Here is a 26,500-nt window from a genome sequence, read left to right on the forward strand (position 1 = left end):
TCTGGACCGAGGGCTCAATGGGAGTGGCGACGCTGCAGCCGCTGGTGACAGTGTGACAGCGGAATCGAGGAGCATCTGAGCCCAGGACACAGGGCAAGTGCTGTCTGTCCAGCTGGCTTTGCGGACAGTTGGGTGAACCTGAGGCTAGGTCCTCCCACCTTCCTTCCCAGCCCCTTCTCCTGGGCAGAAAAAGTGGTTGTTCTGGGTGGGCCTGATCTGCTGAGTAGCAGGGGCAGATGCATCGCTGTGGTTCTTGGGTTCTTACCTTTGCCAGACAAGGAAATGGATGGAGTACCACGGAGGGGCCAGAACCGACGCCCTTCCCGCCCAAGGTGACCTGACCCAGCGGCAGGACCGGGATCAGCCATTCCACCCCTCTCCCAGTCCTATCTCCATCCCCAGGCATTTCCCGAATGGAGGATGGGGGCGTGAAGACCTGGTGGAAAATGGTACCCATTAGCACCCCCACCCCTAGGGCCCAGTCGTTGGGAGGGCAGTGTAAGGTAGGTTGCTGTGCGGTGGAAAGAAGAGTTACAATTGCGCCTCGCATCTCCAGCCCCCATCCGTGGGGCGGGGCCACAGTCTAAAGCAGGAGCCGGGGAAAGTGGACGCTGACAGTCAACAACTCGGCCTGGCCATGGCGGGAGCGCAGTTGGGCTCAGCTCTAACCTTTCCTCCCCAGCGGGCCACGGGCTGGACACTTGTTAGATGTGAGCAATGGGCCAATTTTATCCGGCTCCGGCTCAGCAAGAAACCAAAGTTGAGGAGCCCTTAGTTCTTCCGGCGGTCTCTGGTCCTGCCGAGACCAGTCGCAGGACCAGTTGGGAGGCGCTCGGGAGAGGAAGTGCTGTGGCCTCGGTCCCGGAAGGGGCGCAGTGGCCCCTTCGTGCTTCAAAGGCGCTGAAGTCCGTCTGCTCAGGATCTTTCGGGTCCAGAGGAAAAAGTGTCTTGGTAAGAAGATAATACAAATTCCTCGTGTTTGTTCTTTATTTTTCTCAATCTCTGTTCCTATTATTCCTGAAATTCATGAGTTCTACCTGAGAGACTGACAAAAAGGTCCCTAGAAAATGTTGCTGAAATGACTTTAAGAGGAGGCATGAAACTGCCCTGGTTACCACTAGAGAGAGCTTAAAGGCAGGAATTGAAAAACCTAAAGCAAAGCCTCCTCGAACCCTGCAGTAGTTGGATATGAAATTTCTTTCCTTGTGCCTCTGAAGTCGTCTCTACATTTCAGCTTATTAGAATTTCAGAACTTGCTTCTGGCCCTTGTTCAAACCAGCACCCACCCTATCTAGTTACTAGCTGTCAGACACCAGGGATTTGTTGGCGGCATCTGAAACCCGTCTCAGCTGGCCTGCTCTACTTCTGTGAAGTGGCAGGGCACTGCTTCACACATGAAAAGGCCCCAGAGGAAAGCATATGCTCATAAAAACTATGGGATTCCACAGCTTTAAAATCTAATAATCCTGAGTGATCAAACACAGGCTGGGGCCCTAGGGCTAGTAGGAGAGGGACTGAGGGACAGGAGACCATGGGGGAAAGAGCCTGGGGCCAGGCAGCAGGACAGAGTAATTTATCTCAGTGAGAGGAGATAAGAGGCTGGCATCTTGGTGATGTCTGCACTGAGTCAGGTAATAGCCAACAGCTGGGTGGTAAACCAGCCTCTCTCAAAGGAAACTAGTCCCTTCTCTTTGCCTTCCCCTGCCCAGTATTTAGTCATAGGGAGGTGAACTTTATTTATGCCTCTTGGGTGTCTGGAGGTGAAAGGGTAGTAAATGGGACTAGTTCTCCAAGGTAAAGGCTGCGTGAAGGTCTGGAGTGCTTGGGAAGACAGAATGCCAAAAGTATGTGTCAGTTGGGAATGAGAGTAATGAAAAGTTGGGATATACTAAAAGTCAAACTTGGCTCAGATTTTATTTTTGCTCAGAGCTATTCCTGCTGACACTGTTATGGAAATAGTCTCACTACATAGTTGTTGAATGAAGCGGGCAACTCAGTTTCCCCTGCTTGGATAAGTTTTCCTCATCTGTAAAACAAGGGGTTAGGTCCAGACTGAAAGCCAATTACCTTAGTTTAAGTCTCAACCTGCTCTGTCACTGATGAACTGTGTGAACCTGCTGTACTCCTTTCCTATCTCTGGGCCTCAGTTTTTCCACTTCAGTTTAATGCAGACTATAGACCTGAGAGTCTTCAACATTACTCCCAGCTTTGTCATGGTTATAGGTCTCTTCTGCATCACTGTGAATGTCTCTGTTGCTGCTGCCTGTATAAGCCAGGTATACATTCCCTTCAGGTTCACCCATCAATAACAAGGGAGAAGAAAGGGGGATTGAATCGAATTCTTGCTAGGTCTTTGCTAATTTTCAACCTGGCATATTTACAATCATGTGGTGGCATTGGCAGGGCCTCCACTTCAACTTAGCCACTAACCACATTCTCATTTTGTGAAGTAACCACTTTTTTACTTTAGAGCAGTGGTCCCCAACCTTTTTTGGGCCACAGAGCGGTTTAATGTCAGAAAATATTTTCACGGACCGGCCTTTAGGATGGGACGGATAAATGTATCACGTGACCGAGATAAGCATCAAGAGTCTTAGACAGATGTAACAGAAGGAATCTAGTCATTTTTTAAAAATAAAACATCGTTCAGACCTAAATATAAATAAAGCGGAAATAATGTAAGTTATTTATTCTTTCTCTGCGGACCGGTACCAAATGGCCCATGGACCAGTACCAGTCCGCGGCCCGGGGGTTGGGGACCAATGCTTTAGAGCACTCTTAAATATCCAGTCCTGAACAGTTCACCCAACTTCAAACCCCTATATAGCTCGTTTTCAAATTTCTGCTGTCACAGAGCATATAGACCTTGGCAGAAATTTTATTTGAAATGAGATTTCAGTATTGGAAACCAAACTTTCTGCTGTTGACCAAGTTAAATTATTTCACCCTTGTAGGCAACTTACATACCAAAGATAGATTTTTAGATGTTTATTTTGTTCCAAACCTTTTTGAGGATTTAATGTACCAGGTATGAAGCTCCCAGATTTTGTTCATTCTCCTAGATTTGACTATAGATTCATGAGGCTGAATCCTACCCCCAACGTTAATACTGTGCTGCTTTCACCAACCAACATTCTCTCCAAAAGTACATAAGCCCACACATGCATATGTGTGGAAGAAGTAAATTGACACCCTACTGTATTATGTGACACCTTATAGGGCAGATTTGGAACCTGTGAATGACTTTTCCTTCATCTGGAGAGAAGTGGGTGCCTAATTATTGAATATTAAGAGCTATTGACAAAGGAGGCCCATTCCTATCGGGCAGATAGGAATGGAAGCAGAGGCTTTGTTGCTTCACTATTTTCAATGGTCTCTTCTGGGAATTACAAGACTCCTGGGGCCCAGCTTCTGTTCCACTGCTGTTTGAGTTGATAGGATAGTAATTAGGTCCCTTCCTACCCACAGAACTAAGAACCAGTGTGTTTTCTTTTTTGAGGAGTTGGTAAGAGCTGAACTGGGATCAGTGGTGGCGGATCAGGACTTTGGCCTTGAATGATGCCATAAGAGATCAACAGTGCCCCAGCTGCCAATTTGTAATGGGAAAACTGATGGTTAGGGACCACTGTCTTCTTTGGAGCCCCTAAGGGGTAACCTCATCCTTCTGGCCTTGGGATGGCCCTGACTTGGGATGGCAATTTACTGTTAGTTCCAAGTGACAGCCAAGGATGCCTGGCATGAAGATGAGTAAAAGTTTGGGTAATAGGAAAACAACAGACCAAGGCCCAGAATAGGGATGAAGAGATACAAAAAGACTAAGTGAGGAGTGAGGTTGAGGAGAGTTGTGCTAGCTGGACACAGCCTACCTGGGAAAGCTCTTCAGCAAAATTGTTGCCCAGAGTCTATGGAATAGGGAATCATCTGACACCTATTTTAGAGGTGTGAAGGTGGTTCAGAGTCTACCTTTCCTGGCATTTTTAATACCCACTAATGAGAGTGGCCTAGGATGCATAGCATGGGGGACACATTGGTTGGTAAAGGCTAGCAAGGTTTCACCTTCTTAAAAGAAAGTGTCCAACCCTTTGTGTAGCTGCTGCCTCTGCCTTTTGGGAATCCAAGTTGGGAAAGGGTTTCTCCCTAAAACAGTCCCTTTCCTGGCCTAGCCCAGGTAGATAATATTGACCTATCATGAGAAATAAGAGATGGAGGAGTTGGTACTTCACTACATCAATAACTGTTACCCCTCCCCATACCATTCCATCTGTTATCATCCTTCTCTGCCTGCTGAGATGAAAGGTATTTCTTCACATTTGACGGACAGAAGAATGGGGAGCTGGGAGGGCCTTAAGGTTAATGCATTGGCCTGGGGAATACGTAAAAATCAGCGAGTGCTGTTTAAGACCCCTTCCTATGTGATATTCTACTCTTCCAGTCTATGATTATAGCAGCATGGGCCAAAAGGTGAGCTGTGGCTCAGCCTGAGATGAGTGGAACTGATGCTACTACTAGGGGTGGGCTGAGCCAAGATAAGGCTGATTGGTCCAAGCTCTGGGTCCCCTTTTTCTTTAAGCACCCATGTGTCTACGACAGTCATAAAAATAAATAGAGTGGAAAGAAATGAAGAGGAAGTAGAGGATAAAAGGGAGGAAGAGGAGAAGGAAGCAGACTGTTAACCAACTGGCTGATGGGGAGACTATCTGTACACTTGAAAAACTAACAGCACCCACAGTTCCTGGGAAACCACAGTCCTCAGAAGCTCTGAGGCAAAACAAGGTTCCTTGTCTCATTTACCTCTCTGCCCTTCCCCATATCCCCTCCATCAGCAACTCCTAAGGTCAGTTGACAAGGAGCTTCTCAGCACACAGTATTGGATTTTCCCACCAAGCTCCTGGGGACACAATAGCACCTTTGACAGTTGCTTCTAGTGGGTGACTAACAAGCCGGGGTCAAGAGGTCCCACGTCCCTCTTCCCCCAGGGGTTAGAAAAAATAGGGAGAGATTCCAAAGGCCAGGGGGTGACCCCAAGCTTCCCTAGCTAGATCCTGGGAGGAGAAGGACCCTGGCAAGTTTAAAGGCATTCACAAAGAGAATTTGGCTAATGAGTTTGGAACACCTGGAGCTTTGGCTCCAAAGGATGGACAGGTGGCTGAAATGCTGTGTGCACAGGTTTGGGAATAAGTGAGCTGGTGGCAAAAATGTAAATGCTGAGCAAGGTGGGTTGAAGGGAAGGGGTTGGAAAGGAGCATACAATGACAAGGAAGAGGCATTAGATTGGTTCCTCAGGAGTGGGGGAACCTGGAAGCAGCTCCCCCCTGGGGTCTGGGTCAGGGGCCAACATCTTGTCCTTGCTGGAATCCCTTTGCTCTTTCTTGAACATCCGTTGATGCATCAGAGGGACAAAGAAGAGGATTACAGCTCCAATTATTGGGGGCACACCAGCAAAGTAGAAGGCCACATGGTAGTCTCCAAAGCAGTTGCGGAGCAGGCCTGAAACAGTTAAGAGAGAAAAGTCAAACTCCGCTTTCCCTACTGTCCAAAGGTGCTGTCTACTTCTTCTAGGGATTATAATACCTATCCAGAGAATTTTGACCCAATGAGCCCCCTCAATTGAAATTCTTCTAGTTGCAAAAAATGAAACCTCTATTACAGCGGTAGGTGATTCTTCCAAGGGCTGCAGACCTTTGAGGCTAAAGCTCATTATGATAGACTCGAATGAAACTTCTCTTTAAGTTCTCCATTTGTGACTTTCATGAAGCTACGCCTAACTTTTAGTCATTACTAGGTATGGAGTTAATTTAAAAGAGGGAAGCTAATTTAAAAGAACACAGAAGATGGCCAAGACTTGTCTTGGTTCACAGTGATATACCCTCCCACCCCCAACTTGGGCTTGAGTGTTGTTGTGGAACAATTCAGCTGGGTTCCTATTTACCCTTTCTCTTAAGTTCCCATTTGCCTTAGGAGTAGGCTGTATGTGTATCCTACCTTCCAGTTACAGATACGATTGGTCCCTCTACATACCTGTCAGTTGCGAATACCATGCATGTATTTGGCATGGGATGCTGGGTCTCCTCTGCTCACTTTCAGATGCTAATGTGAGCCACCTCATAGGAGGAATGAACCCAGAAACACTACTGAGGAAAGGCAAGTAGGCTCTTGGGCTGCTTGAAAGGTAAGCAAACTGGAAAGTTATTCCTTCCCTGGTGGGCAGTGTGACTGTGGCACAAGGGCCTGTTTGGAAGCTTTTGACACTGTCACACAGCATAATCAGGGACCTTACAACATCTTGCACATAATTTGTGTTCAAGGAGTATTTGTTGAGTTAGCCCAGTTGGCCAGCTTAGGAAAAGTAATGTCATAAATTAATATATGCAATAAATCCTAAAAAAGGAATTAAAATAGTCTTTCCATTGATTTTTCTTGTTTCCTGTATTTCCTAGGGTACCAATAATTCCTTTCTTGGAGAGTGGAGAGAGAAACTGCAAGTGCTGAAAGATAGCAATCCAACATTTTGCCTACTGCCTGCAGGGAGTGAGCCTCACTAGCCCAGTCCTGGGATGAAGCCTTAATCAAATCTCTTTTACAGGCTCAGTTCAGAAGCCAGTAGAGGAGGAGGGGGGTCTTGATAGAACCACGGCCCACTTTATCTTCTCTTCTTGTCCAGCTACCTTGCAAATAATTACTTGCTTATGAAGAGAAAGGGAATACTAGATTAATAGAATGGTCAAGGAGGTCAAACCCATTTCTCTCTCTACACTCTTGGAATCATCCATGCTATCTACAAATAAAACTCAACTGAAACAAATATACATCCATGAAAAGCCTATTTCTCAAAATGAATCCATGCACATATACTGTGCTTAGTCTCTTTCACCAGCAATGGTAAGGGGTTTCATGAACTCTGACAAGGCTGCTTAAATAGATAATAGTGGGAAAGGGAACTTTAAGTAGAGGTACTCAGGAAAGCTAGCACCCAGGAAAGACAGGACTCCCCACTCATACCCTCCCTGTAATATCAGCCTCACCTGCAATGGGGGGGCCAGCAATCATTGGCAGAGCCATCATGCCCAGGAGGTAACCAATGGCCTGCGAGGCCTGCATTGGGCCTACCAGTTCAAATGCGATGGGGGCCATGATGGTGATAAAGAAGCCATCACACAAGCCCAGAAAGAGGCAGACAACGATGAGGCCCCCGAAGCCCCGGCACAGGGGAATCATCATGGACATCAGGCCCAAGAGCAGGAAGGAGATGACCTAGAAGAACAATGGCCTGAGGTTGGTCATGTTATGCTTGGCAGTCAAGATCACATAGCAAATCATACCTCCTTTCTCAGGGCCTTATTCCTACCACTTATACAAGGGGGCACAGGGTATCAACAGAGAGCAGTTGGACTGAATAGTTACTTAGGTCCCTTCTAAGCCCTACATTAAAGTAATCAAAGTTTTTAAGAGAGCTCCTATTTCACTGGGAGTCTGTTATTGCTGTCAGTGTGTTTGTTAGATTCATCAGTTGGTTTTTAGAGATGGTAAGAAATGTCCTGGCCATGCCATCTGAGGAAATCTCTTTAGTGGGGGACTTTTTAACTTTGCCTAAGGTGTTTTGGCTTGTTCAGGCAGAATCTAGGGATAAAAACCCTGATACCTCAGCTTGTTTTCTAGGAGATTCATGCACAGCTGTAAGATAAAACCAGACCTACCTATCAACAACCAAGCCAAAATGGTATGGCAATTAAGAGTTAATACCATTATATAACACAAAGGACCCAATTAGTTGATTTCAAACAGCTTTAATTACTACCTATTCTATCTAGCTGCTTCTTAACATCCTCTATGAGACCTTGCCAAGGTTTGGAAATTAAAAATCCCTCCTGGAACTGAGAACTGGCACGAAGTGAGGTTTCCCTGTAGGTTGTCACAATTTCCAACAGACTGTCCAAGGACTTGACACCAGACACATTTGTCTGTTATCTCCAACAATAAGAACCACAGAGTCTAGTGGATGGCTCCTCAGAACACCTGAAGCTATGTATACACTCTTTTTCTCTCCCAGTTCTGTACCCAGGGAGGAGGGGGAGGGGATTCCTGTGATGGAGTATCTTGAGTAGCTCAAGAGAAAGAAGTTCATCAATTGTCTTATACTCTCAGCCTAAGACACCAGCAAGGTGAGTTGGGACAAGTTACTTTCCCTCTCTGGGCCTCAGTTCCTCATTTTTGAAAAGTTGGACTCTGGCCCTGGCCGGTTGGCTCAGTGGTAGAGCATCGGCCTGGCGTGCAGAAGTCCCAGGTTTGATTCCCGGCCAGGGCACACAGGAGAAGCGCCCATCTGCTTCTCCACCCCTCCCCCTCTCCTTCCTCTCTGTCTCTCTCTTCTTCTCCCGCAGCGAGGCTCCATTGGAGCAAAGTTGGCCCAGGCGCTGGAGATGGCTCCTTGGCCTCTGCCCCAGGCTCTAGAGTGGCTCTGGTCACAACAGAGCGATGCCCCGGAGGGGCAGAGCATCGCCCCCTGGTGGGCGTGCTGGGTGAATCCCGGTCAGGCGCATGCGGGAGTCTGTCTGTCTCTCCCCGTTTCCAACTTCAGAAAAATACAAAAAAAAAAAAAAAAGAAAAGAAAAATTGGACTAAAAAAAGTTGATTGTTTCAGCTACAATGTTCTAAGATTGTTTTATAGTGTCCTGGCCAGATAGCTCAGTTGGTTGGAACATTGTCTAAAAGTGCAGAGGTTACCAGTTCAATCCCTGGTCAGGGTACATACAAAAATGGATCGATGTTCCTGTCGCTCTTCTCTCACTAAAATCAATAAATAAAAACTTTTTAAAAAGATTGTTTCATATTCTAGGTGGTAAAACTGAGTCAAGTAAGAGTGGAAATGGGGCCAGAGTGGTGGGTGGGTAGGAGAAGAGCTCAGCAGAAGCACTGTGCCCTAAACTTAGTTCTGCTTGTGAATAGCTAATGCCTTTGCCTCCATTGGAACTCCCTCTGCACAACAGAAAGCAAAAGCTGCTCAGGCTCTACCTCTCTCCTAGGGACTGTAGTGAGAAATGAACTAGATGACTAGGCAGGGGTACTGCCTTGCCTCCAGAGAAAGCCCTGGCCCAGTGCTAGCTTACCCTAGTTTTCAATGCCCTTTGGCATCTTGGAGCTTCTGAAACTGACAGGAAAGACACACAGGGATGGCATATGGAAAAGGCTGGGAAAGCCAGACATACTCCCATGTAAAAATCCATCCAAATTAAGCTTTTGCTGATATTTGTATAGGAATTCAAAATTTCATAATTGGTTTATCTTGATTATAGGCTTTTGGTTTGACCTTGGTCAAGTCACTGATCAGCTCTGGGACTTGGCTATGCCTTCCATCACTTAAGGTAAAGTGGAATATGAGAAGAGCTTTACAGAGGAGTTCAGCTCTGCCACTACTGTCTATATATGTCTTTCCCTCAATTTCTTCATCAAGTATAATAAGACATTGGATTGGGTGAATCATAAGGATACACCCAACTCTGACAAAGAAAATTCAGCAGTTCTTGCAAATGTAACACAGAGGTAAATGTAAATACTCGAGGAAACCTTGTCCAAGATACTGAAGGTATTCAGGAAAAAAAACTTGGGGCTTTCAGAAGACAGAGAAATCCCTGATGTGAGTGTAGTTAGAGGCCCTTGTAAGTGATTTTAGAGCTTCCTCAGGAGATTCCAAACTCAACAACTTCCTGATGAATTATTTGTGATAACATGTTTTCTGGGACTGCCATCACCCCTCTGCAGGGTTTCACACTTGGGCACCCTCTAGTAAACTTCAGCTGCAAGAGCAAAGAGCATGGGCCATGTCAGAAAGGCAATACTCCTGTCAGGTAGACAAATATAGACGGCTTGAGGATTAGTTTGTATTCAAGCCAGACCAGAGCCCAGTTCACACAGAAAGTGGCCTTGTGAGCATCCATGTAGCTACTGCCCACAATATGAGGCTTCATGTGTCACTTGTCAGATGGACTAAAACCTTGCATGGCTATAACATTTTTTTGACTTCCCGAAACCTGGGAACTACAGAAACCTACTCACACCTATATTTCTAATCTTCACCTGTGAGGTGACATAGGAAAGCCAAGAATTATTCTCATTGTATAAATGAGGAAAGTGAGGCCTAGAGAAGGGGAGTGGTCTGGACTTTTATGGTACTTTTTTGTGTCAATCAAGAGGATGGCATTTAACAGCCAATGCTTGGTGCCAAGAAGCTCTGGAAGCATAAGTGGTGATGGACCTGGGCCTAGAAGAAAGAGATATTGGGTTATAGATGCTCAAGGCCCTCCAAGAGAATGTAGGGTAGCCATGAGATCACTCCTCACTGGAGGCAGCATCTAACTCCTGGCCTTACTTTCCCTCTTTCACATGGGAGAGCCATTATTAATAAAAAAAAATCTTTGAATGTATTATTGGTTCCATTTATAATGCTCTCAGTGGATCCTAACTCCATCTTGATGAAAGAGGTAGAACAAGGATGATTGTATTTATGTGAAAACAAGGGAAACAGAGGATCAGAGAATTTTATTGACTCCTATGTTACACAACAAGCTGGTATCAGGGTTGAGGCCCAGGGCACAGCAATGACACAATCTACTATTCTATCCTAAAAAGTGAGGATAATCTAGCATCTATGGCAGTGTTCCTCCTTATAGTGGACAGAGTGGCCACACTCACCTGCAAGTAGATCTTCTTAAGTCCAGGAATGGAGTCACTGACACGGCCTGACACAAGGCGCCCGAGACCTGAGGTTGCCCCAATGCACACCAAGAGTACCCAGGTCTGCTTGATTTCCAAGAACTCCTCTTCCACATACTTCATCTGAAAAGCATAGCATCAGACCCCCAGGACAGGAGAAAAAAGAAGAGCTTACTTGTCTGGACCATGGAAAGAACTTCCTCCCTTGTAGTCCTAGCTCTGGGACAAACTCTCTGACTGCTTCTAAGAGCTTAAAATGCTGGACCTGGCTAGATAGCTCAGTTGGTTAAAGCATTGTCTGAATATGTAGAGGTTGCGGTTTGATCCCCGGTCAGGGCACCTACAGAAACAGATTGTTTCTATCTGTTTATTCTTTCTCGTTTCTTCTCCCTTTAAAATCAATAAATAAATTTACCAAATAAGAGCTTAAAAAGCTGTATGTCCCTTGGCTTTCTAGATTCTTGGCTTTTGAACAACAGCTGAGGAAACTGGGTATCTCTAAGAACACAGCCTTAGCAACTGAGAAAATCCAATGGGTCTCCCACAATCTCCCCATTCCCTGACCCAGAACTGACAGACTGGGGAAACAGCAGGTTACCAGGGGAGAAGGATCCACCAACTTTCAGGTAACAGTTCTAAAAGCATGTTTTAAGAAACACAAGGGGCCCTGGCCGGTTGGCTCAGTGGTAGAGCGTCGGCCTGGCGTGCAGGGGACCTGGGTTCAATTCCCGGCCAGGGCACATAGGAGAAGCGCCCATTTGCTTCTCCACCCCCCCTCCTTCCTCTCTGTCTCTTTCTTCCCCTCCCGCAGCCAAGGCTCCATTGGAGCAAAGATGGCCCCGGGCGCTGGGGATGGCTCCTTGGCCTCTGCCTCAGGCACTAGAGTGGCTCTGGTCGCGGCAGAGCGACGCCCCGGAGGGGCAGAGCATCGCCCCCTGGTGGGCAGAGCGTAGCCCCTGGTGGGCGTGCCGGGTGGATCCCGGTCGGGCGCATGCGGGAGTCTGTCTGACTGTCTCTCCCCGTTTCCAGCTTCAGAAAAATACAAAAAAAAAAAAAAAAGAAAAAAAAAAGAAACACAAGGTCTACTGAAGATAACTGAACTACAACTGACAGTTCTTTGGTTGTACAAATTGGTTGGATGCTGGTTAATCAAAGCTGAAAGATTTGTTTACTGCAGGATTTTTTGGTACCTTTAAAAGATTGCTACAGAGTATGACGCTAAGGACGTCTAATATATGTTATTTTGTAAACAAAATCATTTGACTACAAAGATCACCATCCATAGAACATACTTTTAGAAATCCCTATCTTTAGGTCATCTGGGCCAGTCTCCTGCACCCCAATGATACTTATCTTCTGAAAATCTATCTAAACTTAGCAGTAGGAGAAACCACAGGCATGGGGCTTCCCCTAAGGAACTCCTCCTGTTTCCCACTGAGGTCTTCCCTCAACCTGTGCTCTTCCCCACTTTGAGTCTCTCCAGCTACAGTGTTTCCATAAAGTTATGGTGCACTTTTGACCGGTCACAGGAAAGCAACAAAAGACAACAGGAATGTGAAATCTGCACCAAATAAAAGGAAAACCCTCCCAGTTTCTGTAGGATGATGTGGCAGCATGTGCGCATGCGCAGATGATGACGTAACACCGTGTATACAGCAGTGCAGCCCACAGCCATGCCAGTCGAGATGTGGACAATACAGAGGAATGTTCAGTGTGTTCTGTGGCTTGCTAAATTCGAATCCGTGACCAAAGTGCAATGTGAATATTGGTGCGTTTATAACGAAGTGCCACCACATAGGAATAACATTACTCAGTGGGATAAGCAGTTGAAGGAAACAGGCAGTTTGGTGGAGAAACCCCGTTCTGGTAGGCCATCTGTCAGTGATTAGTCTGTAGAGGCTATATGGGATAGCCACCTAAGGAGCCCTAAAATATCTGTGCGTGAGCCCACATCGAACTGCACTAAATAGGTATGAAACTGGGAGAGTTTTCCTTTTATTTGGTGCAGATTTCACATTTCTATCGTCTTTTTTTGCTTTCTTGTGACTGGTCAAAAGTGCACCATGACATTACGGACACACTGTACTGTTTGTCTCTTTTTCCCAAGGTCCCAGTTCTACCCTTTCAATGTCCTCCACCCCTACCCTCTGACTTCAAGCAGGTTACTTGGGGCAGGTAGGGTGGGTATTCCTCACCAGGTGTACATAGGGAACGAAGTAGCCAAGGGCAGCAGCAGCAATCCCAAAGGCCCAGATGCGGTAGGTACGTTGGCGGAACACACGCATGTTGAAGTATTTCCTGAGTTGAGCCAGAAAGCGTTGGCACGGGGTGCTGACACCTCTCTTGCTAGGGGTGTCCTGGGAGCTGGGCAGGAGGGGCCGGTAGGTGAGTGAGAGCAGTGTAAGAATGAACATGAAGGTACTCAGCACCTGGAAGGTTTGGGCGAGCTTTATCTTAGCCCCCAGCATTTTGATGAGAAGGGGGAAGGATATGGAGAAGATGCTACTCCCAGCAGACACTACACCATTGGCCAGACCCAGGCGGCGTTGAAAGTAGTGGCCCAGGATGACGAGAGATGGCTGAAAGGCGAAGGAACAGCCACAACCAAAGAGAATCCCATAGGTGAAGTAACGCAGGCTTAGTGAGCTGTGGGAGAGACACCAAGAACTATCCTCAGCAGCCTGACCAGCAAATCCACCTGCCCTTTTCCTTTCACCCTCATGAGACCTGTATTCCCCCACCACTAACCCACAGCCCCATATACCACTGACCCTCAGAGTAGAGAAGGAACAGGACCTTCTGATCTCCATTTTGTAGACGGAAAGAAAGAAGCTCAGAGAAGTAATTCACCCAAGGTAACATAACTGGAGATCAGCAAAGCTTGGACTTGACTCCAGGTCTGTGTGAGTCTATTTTGAGTCATAGCACCAAATCAGAGATTATTGTTCAAAACAAAGTCAGGACCAGCCTTTGCAAAGGCTAGATAAGGGGCTACAAGGAATGAATTAGTACCTTAGAGAAAACAGTTTCGCCCACTGCTCACCTAGACAGCATGGGTAAGCTGGTAGCCAAAGCTTTATGCCAAGTAACAACAAAGGTGGGCAAGAAGCAAAGATTTTGGAAAATTGAGACCCTCCATGGTACTCTAGTATTTTCTCCATGCTCAGAGCCCTTAATATTTCAGAGAATGGCTGGTGACCTCCTGAGAAACAGCTCATTCCCAATTCTGCCCAATGTCTGAATATCCCAAGAAACTCTAGGCCCTAAGTGATCTCCATGAGGATCTTGAGGTTAAAAGTCTATTTACTTTTCAGAGCCTGGCTCTTGTTGCTAGACATGGTGTGGATTATCTTCCCAGCATAACCTGGCTGCTTGATGAGATACGGAGGATCAAAAAGTTAGACAGGGCCCTGGCCGGTTGGCTCAGCGGTAGAGCGTCGGCCTGGCGTGCGGGGGACCCGGGTTTGATTCCCGGCCAGGGCATGTAGGAGAAGCGCCCATTTGCTTTTCCACCCCCCCCCTCCTTCCTCTCTGTCTCTCTCTTCCCCTCCCACAGCCAAGGCTCCATTGGAGCAAAGATGGCCCGGGCGCTGGAGATGTCTCCTTGGCCTCTGCCCCAGGCGCTAGAGTGGCTCTGATCGCGGCAGAGTGACGCCCCAGAGGGGCAGAGCATCGCCCCCTGGTGGGCAGAGCGTAGCCCCTGGTGGGCGTGCCGGGTGGATCCCGGTCAGGCGCATGCGGGAGTCTCTCTGACTGTCTCTCCCCGTTTCCAGCTTCAGAAAAATACAAAAAAAAAAAAAAAGTTAGACAGGTTCTGGCTTAAAATCCTTAGGCCCTGTGATGGCCATAAGCCTCTGTAACAGAAGACAAAGTAGTCAGCAGGGAAAAGGCCATGGGAAGGTTAGCCTGGCCAGCCATCTTCCGCTTTCAAAAATATTAGCACAACCTGGTGAAGAATTTGGTTTCTTTCTGAAGCCTCCACATATTTTGCAATAGTTTTCATCTAACCACTTAATTATCTAATATTCTCCATGGTCAGGCAGTTCTTTCCCACACATAGAGCCTGTCCTCATACTAAAGGACTGAACCCTATGCTGCAGAGTTGATGATGTACTAGCACACATGATTCCAACCACAGCTATCATTACCATTGCTTTACATCTTCTTGTATTCACTGGATATAAGCAAGGGCTTTGGTTTCAAAAGGGTTGCCTCCCCTTGGAACGCATAGCTAAGCACGCTGCTTCTCTTCTGTCAGATTCCTTGGGGTCTGCTCCCATGAGATTCATTGGGATGGCCTGGACCATGGACCTTGTCTAAGAGACAGGAGTGAGACCTTCAGAGTGAGGGCCAGTGGGGAAAAAGCATGAGGTTCAGTCCAGGGTGCAATATAGTAGATCTATTTCTAGCTGTGCCCCAAGGCAGGAGGCCCCTACATAAGTTCTCCAAGTCCTTTCCAGCTCTGCCTGCATTCTACCTCACCTCACATCATCCTAAGGAACTCATAGCCCTGATTCAGACAACAGGAAGGATCACTTGGAGCCCTAGCCACAAGCAGAACCATTTTTTTCCACTGGATGTGAAGCCATCCAGAAAATTTCTTGGCTCTGAAGATGTTCTTACAAAAAAGGCAAAGGGTTTGGGGAGGGACTTAGGGGCTGGAGAACAGAATGCCTCCTCCAATTTGCCTAAAGAAGAGTGCCAGAAGAAAACACATCTGAGCTCCTTCCCCTCCTGTAAGAGCTTAGGTGGATTGGAAGGGAAACGGGATCCGTATGTTGCTAATTTGTTTACACTTTGCTCTGCTTAGACTTAAAAATCAGGCCTCTGCTGTGTTAGTGCTTACACTAGAGCAGCTTCTGATGCCTAGCTCCTTCCCACAAGGAGCCAGATACCAGCTTAGGGAGGGCAAATAAGGCCAATCACTAGAGGGTTCTAAAAGGGTTTGGGGCTGTTTCCCTGGGAGGGCTGAGCAGGTTCCAGGTAGGACATGGTTTTCCCCTCCTCTTTTTGAATTATGTGGGACCAAGCCAAGAAACTATTGCAGGACAGATCCAAACTCTGCAGGAAAGTAAGCTGGGCAGCCAGACATGCTCAAATCATAAAGAAAGCTGTCTGTGGCAGAACACCTTTATCATTCTCTGATGTGAGTGAAAACTTAGGCCTGGAGAACATAATCATGGTCCTACTCTGGGGAGCTAAGCTCAGAAAGCAAATTTCTGACAAGTTAATTGCATCTCTAGGCCAGTATTTTCCTATATCAGCCCAGGAAGATTTGGAAGTAGGAGATACCATAACTTCCAAAGTGTCTTTGACAGAAAGTTGATGGAGTTCTTTAGGAATCCCATTTCTCAATCTGTGGTGGAGAGTTTTCACTTCTCCCCTCAACTGCAGACATGCATCTGTACAGCTGGCAGGAAGAAAGTAAGAAATGAACCTGTACCTTCTTGCCTGACACTACTGAGTTCTGCCAGTAGAACCAACAGGACCAGAGTTTGACTTTAGTTTAAGCCTGGCTGCGTAGTTGAGTGCCAGTTTTGTACCTCAGAGTGGGATGCTACTAAACATCCCTTCTCATGTCCAAGACATGAATCTTTATCTGCCACAAACTGTCCATGCATTGGTAGCCAGAAATATCTTGAAAGGCATCATAAATGCTAAATAGCCTTCGGCTCAGCTGACCTCTTTTTCAGCATAAGATTCCTTCAGGAATCCTGTAATGGTAGGTGTCCACATGAGCTTGCTCTAAAAGCTCATTCTTGAGAAGGCAGATGAGGTCATGAGATATGTGGTACATTGAAGGGGCATAAAATAGAGCTGGAAAAGACTTGAAAAGATCATCTGGTCTAATCTCATGTTACAGATCCATAAATTGAAGCCCAGAGAGGGGGATGGTACTCATCAATTGTTCCATAGCCATTCAGTGCCCAAAACTGGATATGGGCCCAGCTGTGTGAACTCCCAAACTTAGACTTCTCCCAACACTTTGGAACTCTTGGGTCCTCTTTGGGGATATTCCTTTTCAATGAGTGCTGGGGCCCTACTTAGATGAGTCCCATTGGACAATGAGGACCCTACATTTAAAAGGTCACAGGGAATTCTGTAATGAGAAGAGTATCCCTAGTTGAAGTCCTGAAAGAAGCCAACCCTTAGGCTTGGGCAAATGTCCACCATCTCTTGGCCTTACCTGGTGAAGGAGCTGGTATGGAGGCCGATGAAAGCGACAGCAGCCCCTGCAGTTGCTGTGATTCGGCAGCCCAAACGATCAGTAAATATACTCACAATGGGAGAACAGAAGAAGATCATGCCCATTGAGAGGGCTCCTACCCATGCTGCAGAGAAAACAAGCACAAAGATATCTTAGCTTAATGTGGTATCTGGTGGTATGACTGGTATCTCAATTCTTCTTCTCTTGCCTTTCACAGGCCACATTGAATCTGCCTGCACTGCCAGCCAGCTACCCCCTAGTACCTGTGGCAGGGCAATGTGAGAACTAAGAGTCTAGTTTATAAATACCCAGAACTTCAGAGCTGGGGCAGGAGGCCTTTAAAGATCAAATCTATGATGAATCCTAACTAGCCACCATACTCCTGTACATTTCTCAGCCAATTTGGCTGTTTAGTATAACCATGTGACTGAATGCAGATCAATAGACTGAGTGTAAAAGTGATACATACCACTTCTAGGCCTGAACCATAAGAAATTCCTATCAGGTTTCTACTTTCCAGTGGTCTACAACGACAGAGTGACTTTGGGAACCATGTATTAAGACTGCCAGAACTGTCATCAGTTCTATCTGGGTCCCTGAATAACTAACTAACTATTTGGAGCAAAATTCCCCCCCTCTCCAATATGGAATACATGCCCTGAGTGTTACATAAAAAATAGAGACATTTCTTGTCCTTTAAGCCACTGATTATTGTTATATCCACTTACTAAAAAAATTTAATTGAATTTATTGGGATGATAGGTTATTAAAATTATATAAATTTCAGGTGTACAATTCTATAATACAGCATCTATATATTGTATCATGTGTTCATCACACCAAGGCAAGTGTCTTTTCATCACCATTTATCCCCCCTTTACCCTTTTCTACATCCCCCACTTTCATTTCCCTTTGGTAATTACCATACTGTTGTCAGTATCTATGAAATTTTCTTTCTTTGCTTAATCCCTTCACCTTTTTCACCTGTCCCCCCAACTTCCTCCCTTCTGCAGCTGTCAGTCTGTTCTCTGTATCTATGAGTTTGGTTCTATTCTGTTTGTTAGTTCATTTTGATCATTAGAGTCCATAAATAGAGTGTAATCATATGGTGCTTGTCTTTCTATGACTGGATTATTTCACTTAGTATAATGCTTTCCAGGTCCATCCATGCTATCACAAGATGTAAGATTTCCTTCTCCTTTATGGCTGCATAGTATTCCATTGTGTAAATGTACTACAGCTTTTTAATCCACTCAATTTGAGGGCTATTTGTTACAGCAGTTAAACCAATAGAAACTAAAACACAGATATCCCTTCACTACCATTTTAGTGATAAAGAGACAGTTCCAAAAATGTGAAGGGACTTACCATAGATCACACAAGTTAGTGGCAGAGCTGGGACTCAAACCCAACTCACCTTATTCCTAGTCCAAAATTAATTGTATTATTATATATCTTCTATTGGAATGAATGAAGCTTCCCATCATTAGAGGTATGCAAGCAGAAGCTAGATATAAAATAGAGGATTCAAGCATTGCAGTTATATTTAGTCAACATTTCAGGCCCTTTGAGGAATGCTAAGTCAGATCTATAGCCTTAACTATTTGGCTACTTGGCTTCAGGGCCAAAGATCATGGCCATTAATTAAGCTTTCAAGAGCTAAAATCAGGCTCAGCTTGGTCATTGGAACAGTCCTGTGAAGATGCTAAGACAAGGGAGCAAGGAAGGCCACAAACAAAAGACAGGTTCAAGAGCTACCCAAAGATTTCTAAGGACACTGCAAGAGGGTCATGTAACCATCATGCTGAAATTCTTCATCAAAGCCCATGTTGGGAAAATCCTTGGCTCCAAACTTGAATAAGAAGAGTTTATTCCAGCCTGACCTGTGGTGGTGCAGTGGATAAAGCATCAACCCAGAACACTAAGGTCTCTGGTTTGAAACCCTGAGGTCGCTGGCCTGAGTGCGGGCTCACCAGCTCGAGTGTGGGGTCACTGGCTTGAGCATGGGATCATAGACACAACCTCATCGTTGTTGGCTTGAGTCCAAAGGTCTCTGGCTTGAAGCCCAAGGTTGCTGGATAGAGCAAGGAGTCACTTGCTCTGCTATAGCCCTCAGGTCAAGGCACAGATGAGAAACAATTAACTAAAGTGATGCAACTACAAGTAGATGCTTCTCATCTCTCTCCTGTCTCTCCATCTCTCTCTCAGAGTTTATTCCATTTATAAAAGCTATTAAGTCTGTAACAATGTTCACTAGAGAAGAATTTGTCCTTTCACTTATATTCTTCTAGCTCATTTCTCCTTTCCAAGCCCTCAGAAATAAAGCACAAGGGTTTTTGTTTGTTTATTTGAAGGCTGTTATCCAGTTTCATCTTGGGCCTCTCTTTTCCAGGCTAAATAATCTTAGTTCTTCTAACTTTTCTTCTTTTTTTTGTGACAGAGACAGAGAGGCAGACATACAGGAAGGGAGAAAGATGAGAGAGATAAGAAGCATCTATTCTTCATTATGGCATCTTAGTTGTTCATTGACTGCTTTCTCATATGTGCCTTGACCAGGGGGTTACAGCAGAGCTAGTGACCTCTTGCTCAAGCCAGTGACCTTGGGCCTCAAGCCAGCAACCTTTGGGCTCAAGCCAGTGACCATGGGGTCATGTCTATGATCTCATGCTCAAGTTAGCAGCCCCACGCTCAAACTGGTGAGCCTGTGCTCAAGCCAAATGAACCCGTGCTCAAGCTGGTGACCTCAGGGTTTCGAACCTGGGTCCTCTACATCCCAGCCTGATGCTTTATCCACTGCACCACCACCTGGTCAGGCCTAACTTTTCTTCTTAGCCTTAATTTCTAACTCTGTAATTACTTTCACAGCTCTCCTATGAATACATTCCAAGTCTTCATTATCACTATCATCATAATTATCAACATTATCATCAGAAAGCATCATTGAATATCACCTGTTCAGAGCACCTGGCCAGCTTTGGGCTCTCTCTGTAGAGGCCCAAGTGGGCCAGAGAAGTGAGTCTGAGTGAGATTAGAGCTATTCCAATGCCTGTGTCTCTTACCTTAGTGCCTAATAGGTCATTTAGATCCCCACTGGGAAAATTTGCTTTACTGGTGCACCATCTTGAGCCCTAGCTGCCTGGCTCCCAAAGTACTGGCCTGGGATAGCAGGAAGACCTGAATTCTCATCACAATTTTACCTCTTACCTTGCAATTTCCCCTTTTATAGCTGTGGGACCTTAAGCAAGTCACACAGCACTTCTCTAATCCTCAATCTTATCATCTGTAAAATGGGGATTAAAATTCCTAATGTGCCTTCCTCAAAGACTTTTTTAATGATCATCAGATGTATAAGGAAGCTTTGTAAATACTGAGAGATACATTATATACAAAAATTAATGCAAATGTATCAGAGACTTCAATGTAAAACTTAAAACTAAAAACCTTCTAGAAGAAGTATATAAGAACATCTTTCTGACTTTCCATTAGGCAAAAATTTTATAGATATTTACAAAAATAAGATTCATAAAAGAAAAAATGATACATTAAACTTAAAATTTGAAACTTCTGCTCTTCAAAAAATACTATTATGAAAATTAAAATGCAAGCCACACACTGGGAAATATATTGAAAACACACACATCTAATAAATGGTATTCAGAATCCAAGTGTGAGTTGACTCTCACAACTCAACAAGAAGAAAACAAACAATCTAATTTAAAACATGGACAAAAAAGTTGAACATTTACACACACACACACACAAATGTACACAATACGAATGACAAATAAGTATATGAAAATATGCTGAATATCACAATGGGATACCCCTTAAACTCACTAAAAAGATTTTATAAAAATGGCAATACCTAGTACTAGTGAAGATGTAGAGGAACCAGAAATCTCATACACTGGTGATGAAAATGCAAAATGGTATACTTTGGAAAACAGTTTGGCAGCTTCTTATAAAATTAAATATACAATTATCATATGACCTGGAAATCCCAGTCTTAAGTATTTACCCAAGATAAACAAAAGTTTTGTTCACACAAAAATCTGTGCCTAGATGTTCATAGCAGCTTTTTTCATAACTCCCAAAACCTAGTGAAATAACTCAACATGTATTTCAACTGGTGAATGGATAAACAAGTATATTAATATAATTCAGTCTATTGATCAGCATTCAGTCACATGGTTATACTAAACAGCCAAATTGGCTGAGAAATGTATAGCAGTGTGGTGGCTAATTAGGAAAAATAAGTATATTAATATAATGGAATATAATTCTGCAAAAAACAAGAATGAACTATTGTTATAAGCAACAACATGGACAACCTTCAAAAGCATTGTGCTAATGGAAAAGCAGACACAGATGATTTCACTGATATAAAATTCTGGAAAAGTTAAAACTATGGGGACAATCAAATCAGTGAGTACCAGAGGGAAGGATAGGAGGAGAGGATTCATTATAGAGGAGCATAAGGGAACTTTTTTGAGTGAGGAAATGTTGCATGCTTTAAATGTAGTGGTGGTATTTTTTTTGTCAAAATTCATAGAACTGAGCATATTAAAGGGGTGAATGTTACCATATGTAAATTATAACTCAGTAAATCTGATGTTATAAAAAACTCTTTATGCAGCAAAGCAGGAAATGCCAGTGAGAGATTTCATTTATGTTATATATGTATTTTTATTATGGCTGGCTTTTCAAATAAATAGTTCAAATGTATCATCAAATAAGTAAAAAACACTTCAATTTAGTAAATCATCTTACATTTCATCAACTAGAACTTGCCATTATTTTCCCTTTTGAATACAATAAAATATAATACAATAAAAATGGATTAATTGAGCTGGAAGGTATCTTTTGTACAGTCAAAGGAAGTTTAAGTTATATTTGGTATAGCTTTTTTTGTTAATGATATGTATCCATCATCATGGTATTACAAAGAATATTTTCACTTCCCTAAGAATCCTTCCTCTCAACCTAGCCTCTGGCAACCATTAATCTTTTTATTGTCTGCATAGGGTTTTTTGCCTTTTCTAGGATGTCATGTAGTTGGAATCACAGTGTGTACCCTTTTCAGATTGGCTTCTTTCACCTTTTAATATGCATTTAAGGTTCCCACACGTCTTGATAACTCATTTTTAAGCACAGAATAATATTCTATTATTTGGATGGACCACAACTTATTGATTGATTCACCTACTGAAAGATATCTTAGTTGCTTCCATCTTATAATTGTGAATAAACCTACTATAAATATCTGTATGTGAATTTTTGTATGGATATAAATTTTTGACTCATTTGGTTAAATAGCAAGGAGCAAGATTGTTAAGTTGTATGCTTAATTTTGTAAGAAACTGCTAAACTATCTTTTAAAGTGGCTATACCATTTTGCATTCCCACTAGCAGTGAATGAGAGTTCCTGTTTTTCCATATAGTCATCAGCATTTGGTGTTGTCAGTGTTTCAGATTTTGACCATTCTAATAGGTATGTAGTGGTATCTCATTGTTTGCATTTGTATTTCCCTGATGACATATGATGTTGAGTATCTTCTGATATGCTTATTTGTTATCTATACATTTTCTTTAATGAGGAGTCTGTTAAGGTCTTTGGCCCATTTTTTTTGTCTCAATACATTTAATACATTCATAAGAATTAAAATTAAAAATATATTATCATGTTAAAAAATATATATAATCATATTACAAGTTTTCAATTTTCTTTGGACAACACAAAAAAAACACAGTAATCAGATTGCATATTTTAACAAGAGGAACAAAACTCTCATTTTGATGCAAAGACATGTTAAAAATAAAACAAAACCAACATTGAACTAATCCAGCACCAGCAAACTTTCTTAAATTCCCATTCTATCCCTCTCTGGAACTCACATTGCTACCTCCTGTACCAGCATTTCTTCTTCCCTATTCAACAATTTAACACAAAAAACAATTAGATATTTAGTGGTACATCACTGAATTAGTACTGCAATGTGCTTTTAAAAGCCTGATGCAGTAACCCTGGCTGGTTGGCTCAGTGGTAGAAATCGGCCTGGTGTGTGGAAGTCCTGGTTTGATTCCCGGTCAGGGCACACAGGAGAAGTGACCATCTACTTCTCCACCCTTCCCCCTTCTATCTCTCTCTTTTCCTCTCCTCCTGCAGCCATGGATCAGTTGGAACAAGTTGGCCCTGGGCACTGAGGATGGCTCCATGGCCTTTCCTCAGGTGCTAAAATAGCTCAGTTGCTGAGCAATGGAGCAGCCATGCAGACAGGCAGAGTACTGCCTGGTAGGATGCTTGCCAGTGGATCCCAGTCAGGGTACATGTGGGAGTCTGTCTCTGCTTCCCTGCCTCTCACTTAATAACAATAATAATAATAAGCCAACTATTTTGCTGAATGTTGAAAGAGGGGAGCAAGATTGAGTGAAACTTAAAGTGTAGTGATATAACTGTGGAATGGTTGTCTCATTCACTTAACTCTGCAGAGCACAGAAATTGTGCTCAAAGATCAGTAGTAATCAAAAAACTCCCAGCAAACAAAAGTTCTGGAGTGAATGGCTTCACAGGAGAATTTTACCAAACATTCAAAGAAGAACTAACACCTGCGCTTCTCAAACTATTTGAAACAATTCAAGAGGAGAGAAGACTTCCAAACTCATTTTATGAGGCATTATCCTAATTCCAAAACCAGATAAAGACACTGCAAAGAGAAAAAAAAACTATAAGCCAATATCCTGATGAACAGAGATCCTAAAATTCTCAAAAAGTACTAGCAAACCAGATTCAGTAATACATTAAAAAGATTAAATTGGTCCTTTAAACCAGATCAACACAATAAATTAAAAATTAAAAATAAAGATTAAAAGGAAGAAAGTTATCAAGTAGGCACCAATAAACTTAAGATGCAGAAAAATTTATTATAAAGATTGCACTGATTATAAAGAGCCTATAATGATGCCATGAAAAGATATTTAAGCTATAAAGTTTAATGAGAAAGAATACAAAACTGTATAGACAGTATAACCTCAACTATGCAAAAAAGAGAAACCTAAACAAAAGTTGCCCTAAATAAAGTGGATTACAACTTAATTTTAAGAACCATCATCTGGAAAAATCAACTTTGGAATAAACTAAGAGGACTCTTTAACCAAGAAACACCGAAGAAGCTACACAGAGACTGATAGGAAAGCGGGAAGCAGAGAGGGCTGGCCAGGTCCCGGGAGCGAACGGCAGTCCAGAGAGACTCGCATGGCAGGAAGCGAGTTTAGCACAGACGGGAGGGCCCTGGGCCCCGGGAACAAAGCACCAGCTTGCAGCCTCAGAGCCTAGAAGAAGTGTATGGACAGTATTTAGCTGCAAAACAAGTCAGGATACTGTTTGAGAGAAAGAGACAGATTTCTCAGACCCAGGATTCTTCTTAAAGGGACCACGCAGAAAACATCTTTCAAAACCACTCACCTGGGGCTCCAGGGGACGGCGAGAGAAGAGAGGACCGGAATAGCAGGAAGATAGTGTAAACTAGGAGGCACAGGCAGAAACATTTTGAGGGACAGCCACCCTAACACCTGAGCTGAGTCACCACTCCCCACACTGAAGTAAATATTTCCCCTGGAACCAGCAATACCAGCAAAGGGAAGCAGGACACCAGCCAAACAAGCTCTCCCGTGGCACTCAGAGCAGAGTCACTTAGAAGGAGGGAGCCTTAAGGAATACAGTATTGAGTGCTAGAGTCTGAGGTGCAGTGCCACCAATCACACTGCTGAGGGCTAACCAGAGGGTGGGCAGCAGCTGGATGCAGAAGGGCAGTCTAGTCGGCGGGGGTAGAAGCCAAACCAGCCATGACTGAGGCCCGGCGTAAGCTCAGTCTCACCTGGCGGGGGTAGAAGAAGCACATGAAAGCGATCCAGCCAGCTGCAGGTCCACCTGCAAACCCGCCCTCAGGAGAAAAGCAAAAGCCTGGGATCTGAGGAGACCCGTGGCTAAGCGCAAGCATGCAGCCCCACCTGGCTCATGGAGCCTGGGGCTTGTGGCCCAACTCATGAGCAGAGCTGCACCCATGGGGGCAGGGCAAAAGCCTAGGAATAGGCTGAGACCCGTGGCTGAGCAAAGGTGCTCACCCATGCCAGCAGTGCCAAGGCTTGCGGCCCCAGGTGTGGCGGGGTGAAGGCCGAGGCTTGTAGACACAGGCACAAGAGCACAGCCCCTCCTGTGGAGGAGAGGCGGAAACTGCAGTGACAGCCACAGCCAGCCAGTGCCGGCAACACCCATACCCGAATGGCCGAACACCCAAAGCAGTGGCAGAGGAGGTGGTGGTCATGTAGACAGACCACACCTAGGGAACACAGAGGTCACACCCATTGGACTATAGTGGACACACCCTTCTTATACAAAGAAAAAAGGAAAAAGCAGAGAAATGCAACCCAAATGAATCAATAAAAATTCCCCAAAAGGACTTGAATGAGTCAGATATAACCAAATTACCAGATTCAGAGTTTAAAATAATGATTTCTAGGATGCTCAAAGATCTTAGAACAACAATAGATGATCTTAGCAAACAACTAAATAAAGAGATAGCAAGTATAAAAAAGGACATTGAAAAATAAAAAAGAATCAGTCATAAATGACAAATACAATTTCAAAAATGAAGACACAATGGAAGAAAATAAAAGTAGGATGAATGAACCTGAAAATCAAATCAGAGAGTTAGAGGACAAGACAAATGAAGGCACAGAAGCAGAGCAGCAAAAAGAAAAGAGACTCAAAATGTCTGAAGAAACTCTAAGAGAGGTCCATGACAACATGAAGAGAAATAACATCTGCATCATAGAGGTTCCTGAAGAAGAAGAGAAATTACAAGGGATAGAGACCTTGTTCAATCAAATCAAAACTGAAAACTTCCCTCTATTGATGCAGGGAAAAGTCACACAAGTTCAAGAAGCACAGAGAATTCCATTAAATAGAAACCCAAAAAAATTTACACCAAGACACATCATAATTAAAATACCAAAGCCAATAGATAAAGAGAAAATATTAAAAGCAGCTAGAGAAAAAAAGGCTATTACCGACAAAGAAGCCCCCATAAGGATGACATCCAACTTCTCAACAGCAACACTTGAGGCCAGAAGGGAATGGCAAGAAATATTCAAAGTAATGCAGAACAAGAGCCTACAACCAAAACTACTTTATCCAGCAAGGCTATTGTTTAAAATTGAAGGAGAAATAAAAAGCTTCCCAGACCAAAAAAAAAAAAAAAAAAAAAAACCTCGAAAAATTTATTACAACCAATCCAATGCTACAAGAAATGTTAACGGGGGAGACAAGATGGCGCTGGAGTAGGCGGATGTACCAACATCTACCTCCCAGAACCAAAGTGGATTACAAACTAATTTTAAGAACTATCATCTGGAAAAACCAACTTTGGAATAAACTAAGAGGACTCTTCAACCAAGGAACACTGAAGAAGCCACACCGAGACTGGTAGGAAAAGCGGAAATGCAGAGAGGGCTGCCCAGCTCCCCAAAGCGAATGGCAGCTGGGAGAGACTCGCGTGGCGGGAAGTGAGTTTAGCAGAGAGGGGAGGG

The 26,500-nt window shown here is 44.1% G+C and overlaps 1 protein-coding gene across 2 annotated transcripts in view; it reads right to left on the minus strand.

The window, feature by feature from the left end:
• Window positions 1-2,973: 2,973 nt before the first annotated feature.
• SLC16A2 (solute carrier family 16 member 2) overlaps window positions 2,974-26,500 on the minus strand; it is a 160,747-nt gene continuing 137,220 nt past the window's right edge. The window contains exons 2-6 of one of the 2 annotated variants that reach the window (XM_066356850.1): window positions 16,895-17,039; window positions 12,903-13,353; window positions 10,687-10,830; window positions 7,023-7,251; window positions 2,974-5,487 (exon numbers count right to left, since the gene is read on the minus strand). In XM_066356850.1, the coding sequence (XP_066212947.1) occupies window positions 5,267-5,487; window positions 7,023-7,251; window positions 10,687-10,830; window positions 12,903-13,353; window positions 16,895-17,039 (1,190 nt within the window). In that variant the 3' untranslated portion in view covers window positions 2,974-5,266. The remainder of the gene's footprint in view (window positions 5,488-7,022; window positions 7,252-10,686; window positions 10,831-12,902; window positions 13,354-16,894; window positions 17,040-26,500) is intronic. The other variant, XM_066356849.1, reaches the window with a different exon arrangement.

Source organism: Saccopteryx leptura, chromosome X (assembly GCF_036850995.1).
Source record: "Saccopteryx leptura isolate mSacLep1 chromosome X, mSacLep1_pri_phased_curated, whole genome shotgun sequence".
NCBI classification, from domain to species: domain Eukaryota; kingdom Metazoa; phylum Chordata; class Mammalia; order Chiroptera; family Emballonuridae; genus Saccopteryx; species Saccopteryx leptura.